We start from the raw sequence: 4,978 nt of genomic DNA, 5'->3' as shown, positions 1-4,978 counted from the left end.
CAGTGTGTAACTCCTTATCAGCAAGCTTCAGTTTCCCCATACATGAAATGGGAATAATATCTCCCATGATTGGGAGATGATTCAATGTAGGTATGCACAATGTAACATGGTGTCCAGAAAATAGAAAGAACTCAGTAGTTTTAACTCTCGTGGTTTAATTCATTACGTTTCTCTGCTTATACAGTAGAGATGATCTATATGGTGGATGAAGCTTAAATTAGGGTAAAACAAATACGAGTAACAAAGTGATCAGTGGAGCTCCATAGGTTGTAACAGAAAGGCACTGTCCAGAGAGGAGGAGTTGCTGAAGACTTCATGGGAGTTTTGAAACCCCTGTTATTCTTTGAAGAATAAATTTGAATTGTAATTGAGGGCACATAGCTTCTTGTGAACTTTTTAATTATGTCCTGAACACCAAATATATGCTGATCCAATCCGTAAACATCCTTAAAGAAAGACTGCGAAAAGGTCAACACGTGATTCAAAGATTTCTATAATTCTTATCAGTACATTAATGTCATCACAAGAATGTGTCTGAAACTGTCTGTCTCCCTTGTAGGAAAATGCCCAATTAAGACGCACTCCTTCACATTATTGAGAAGTGGTAGAAAATAAGATGAAATGTTTCCAGTATATTCTTCCTCCCCCGATTTACAGACATCTAATATATGGGCTTGCTTTGTAGCTCAGTTGGTAAAGAATCTGCCTGCAGTACAGGAGACCCGGGTTCGATCCCTGGGTTGAGAAGATCCCCTGGAGAAGGAAATGGCAACCCACTCCAGTCTTCTTGCCTGGAGAATCCCAGGGACAGAGGAGCCTGGTGGGCTGCAGTCCATGGGGTCGAAAAGAGTCAGGCATGACTGAGCGACTAACACCACTTACTTACTCACCTAATATATGAGTACTGACTTAGGTAAACAATAAACAAGAGGGTACCTTCTCTGGATAATAATGCCTCCCTGTGACCTCCCTGACGCCAACAGCAGGGTCAGGAGGCTTCCGTCAGGACCTTCACCCCCCTTTTCACCCACAGCCTCAGAGCCTGGACATCATCGCCTACTTTGAGGCAATTGCCTTTATCAGTGTGTCACTCACCATGAAACTGAGGAATCTCAGGTCAGCCCTTAACCCCTGGTTAATAATGCCCACATCTCTTCATATCCCTCTTTCTAAGCCCAGCAGCCACTCCTGCCGGAATCCTGAAATCACTCTACTGTTCCTTCTGGAATTCACAGTTATCAGCATAACCGGTATAAGCTTAACTTCTCCCCTGGAAGTTCCCTCAGCCTACTCGTCCAACTGAAAACTGTGTTCCCGGACAGGGCTTCCCTAGCATTCATCTCAGTGGTGACAATTTTCTTTCCTTCTTCCCTCTTAGAGCTGTATTGTTCCATGATCTTGACTTTAACATTAGCATACCCTGATTTTTTTGTTCTCCAATCTCTTTCCTTAAGTGATGTCATTTCGTTTTGTGGGTTTCATGTAATATGAGAAGGTTAAACCATAGCAATTGCCAATATACTTTGATTTAATAAAATCTCATGCAACAAGTCCAGTTGTTTATGCAACCCTTCTAAGTTAGATGGCCTAAAAAATCTCAAACTCACCATGACTAATCTGAAATCATCTTTCTTGTTCTTTCTCAAACATCTGCTACTTCTACACCATTCCCTCTAGGACTATACAAAAAAAGGAATCAACAGTGTTCCCTCTAATGTCCTACACTGAATATATCAGGAAATCCAGCAAGCTCTACTTTTGAAATCACACTCGTAACTGGAATATTTTCACTACTTTGCTCACCGTCACCTTGCTCCAAGCCATCATTAACTTCTGCATAGATTAATGAGATTAATGCAAAGAAAAACGAAATGGGAGAAAACACAGTACCCCACACTTCATTCTCAAATGGAAGTTTTCCTTAACCTCATTGATGCTTTGGGTCCCTAAACAGATTCTGTCACTATCTTCTAACAGTAAGAATATCTATATTGATTGAATCTGGTTAAGTGCTAAATGGTATTCTTTATTCCATTTTACAGGAGAAACCTAGGCTCAGACACCCTAGTTAATACACAAGATGACTCAGAAAATAAATCAGCTCTTACTTGGCATAGCTGCACTGTTCATGACTTGAGTGAAAGAGGGTTATTATTTGAAAAATTGGAGGAAAGTATGGACAGAATATGAGAGTGAAAGGATTTAGGGCAAGAAGCAAATGAATGAGTGAGCATATAGGATGTTTGCTTTCAGAGTTATCTGGAATTTCTCGATTACAACATTCACTCCTGTAATCAATGCATAGACAAATAACTCTGACCTAGTCATAATGTGTGTATGGCAACCCGCTCCAGTACTTTTGCCTGGAGAATCCCCATGGATAGAGGAGCCTGGTGGGCTACAGCTCATGGGGTCACAAAATGTCGGACTCGACTGAATGACTAAGCACAGTCACAGTGTGTAAAAGCCCGCAATGCCAGTTTGCATTATCACTCCAGTCTGTTGATGAGTTCAAGGGAAAAATGATGGCCAAATGATATTAAGCAATACCGGGTTATCTCATACGAGGTGGAGATAGAATTTGCACTCAGATATTCTTAGTCTGGACTTACACTTTAAACTTGTACGCTCTGATGTCTTTATTCTTTATATAGGAGTTTCTACAGTATCCTGCTCTGTGGGAATTACTTATTCTATGTATCCTATTACCTGTGACACTACTGAAGCCTTGAACATGATATATTAAAATCTGTATTGCTAGAATAAAATACTGCTCTTCATACACAAGTGGTAACTACAATGAAATGAATTAAATTACAATAAACTATTTTATTGCATGAATATTCTGTTTGAAAATCTGAATGGAAGGACAGCAAATCTAATTTTAATTAATTTATTTACTTTTCTTTTTTGTCTGTGCCCTGTAGAATATGAGCTCCTCATTCTTAACCAGGGATCAAACCTGCACTCCCTCATGGGAACCACGGAGTCTTAACCACTGAACCACCAGGGAAGTCCCTAACAAATTTTATTTTTAACAGATCTCTGCAGTGATTTTGCATAAGTCTCTTTGTTCTTATGCCCATGTTAAACTCAGAAAATTCGGATGTAAAGCATAACTTGAATGCAATTATGGTTCTGAGCTCAGTTACTAACTGAACCGTCTTTTCTCATTGACACAGTGCATTTTCATAATGCATAAATACCCCCATGGGGAACAGTACGGTCGTGACTGAGTTCATTCTTGCCGGGATAACTGACGACCCACAACTGCAGGTCCCACTCTTTCTCGTGTTCACGCTCATCTACCTCCTCACCCTGGTTGGGAACCTGGGGGTGGCCACGCTGATCCTGCTGGACTCTCGTCTCCACACGCCCATGTACTTCTTCCTCAGCCACCTCTCCCTGATGGACTTTGGTTACTCCTCAGCCGTCACTCCCAAAGTGATGGCTGGCTTCCTCACAGGAGACAAGGTCATTTCCTACAATTCTTGTGCTGCTCAGCTTTTCTTTTTTGTTGGCTTTCTTGTTGTGGAAACTTTTCTCTTGGCCTCAATGGCCTATGACCGTCATGCTGCAGTGTGCAAGCCACTCCATTACACCAACATCATGACACCAAGGGTGTGTGCCTGGATGGTCGTAGGATGCTATGTTTTTGGTTTTCTGGAGGCCTCTGTGCACACTTGGAACATATTCAGTCTCTCTTTCTGCAGATCCAGGGTGATTGATCACTTCTTCTGTGATGCTACTCCTCTCCTGGCTCTCTCTTGCTCAGACAGCAACAGAAGTGGGATGGTGTTTTTTATTTTGGCAGGATTCAGTACCATCTTTACTATTACGGTCATCCTGATCTCTTACCTGTTTATCTTTGCCACCGTTCTGCGGGTGCGCTCATCTGAAGGCCATCAGAAGGCCTTTTCCACCTGTGCGTCCCACCTCACTTCCATCTGCATCTTCTATGGGACAGGTGCCTTCATGTACTTTCAGCCCGGCTCCCGCCATTCCATGGGCACAGACAAAGTGGCATCTGTGTTCTACGCCATGGTCATCCCCATGCTGAATCCACTGGACTACAGTCTGAGGAACAGGGAGGTCAAGAGCGCCTTAAAAAAGGCTGTGGGGAAGGCAAAGTCTTCCATAAGATTCAAAATTTAATTAAGTAGAAACACATTTCATACATTGCAATCAAGCTAGGGAAACTATTGGTCTCAGTTCAGTTCAGTTCAGTCGCTCAGTCGTGTCTGACTCTCCGCGACCCCATGAATCACAGCACGCCAGGTCTCCCTGACAATCACCAACTCCCGGAGTTCACTCAAACTCATGTCCATAGAGTCGGTGATGCCATCCAGCCATCTCATTCTCTGTCGTCCCCTTCGCCTCCCACCCCCAACCTTTCCCAGCATCAGAGTCTTTTCCAGTGAGTCAACTTGTCGCATGAGGTAGCCAGAGTATTGCAGTTTCAGCTTTAGCATCAGTCCTTCCAATGAACACCCAGGATTGATGTCTTTTAGAATGGACTGGTTGGATCTCCTTGCAGTATAAGGCTGAGCGACTGAACTGAACTGGACTGAGACCAATAGTTTTGTAAATTTTGGATGTACTTCCTCAAATCCATTTAAGTGTATGACACAAATGGCTTACATATATGAAATCTCAGGAAAAATATTTAGTAAGTATCAATTTTGAACTCAGTTATATAAAATTTCTGCTTAATTACATTGCATTATTTCACATGATCAGCCCCACTCTCATTTCATTCAATGTATATTGAGTAAATGCCCCAAAAAACATCATTTGTGTAATCATGTAAGTTACACATTCATGAATGGACAAAAATGAATTTCATATAAATGAGATTAGGCTATTATATATATTTATAATACATATTATATAATTTAATCAAACAATGATTTTGATGTGTGATAAAGCATTCCAAAACATAAGCTTAGAACCAAATATCCTGGCTATAGTTTTATTG

General features: G+C 41.5%; 1 protein-coding gene across 1 annotated transcript; it reads left to right on the top strand.

Annotated features, from left to right (window-relative positions):
- The first annotated feature begins 3,210 nt into the window (after positions 1–3,210).
- LOC129554177 (olfactory receptor 5B12-like) lies at positions 3,211–4,155 on the top strand. Its single transcript, XM_055422791.2, has one exon. The coding sequence runs from the start codon at positions 3,211–3,213 to the stop codon at positions 4,153–4,155; it is 945 nt and encodes a 314-aa protein (XP_055278766.2).
- Positions 4,156–4,978: the final 823 nt, after the last annotated feature.

Source organism: Moschus berezovskii, chromosome 14 (genome assembly GCF_049115385.1).
Source record: "Moschus berezovskii isolate FMDL1 chromosome 14, NW_MosBer_1.0, whole genome shotgun sequence".
Taxonomy (NCBI): Eukaryota; Metazoa; Chordata; class Mammalia; order Artiodactyla; family Moschidae; genus Moschus; species Moschus berezovskii.
This window is presented reverse-complemented; position numbering and strand designations above follow the sequence as displayed.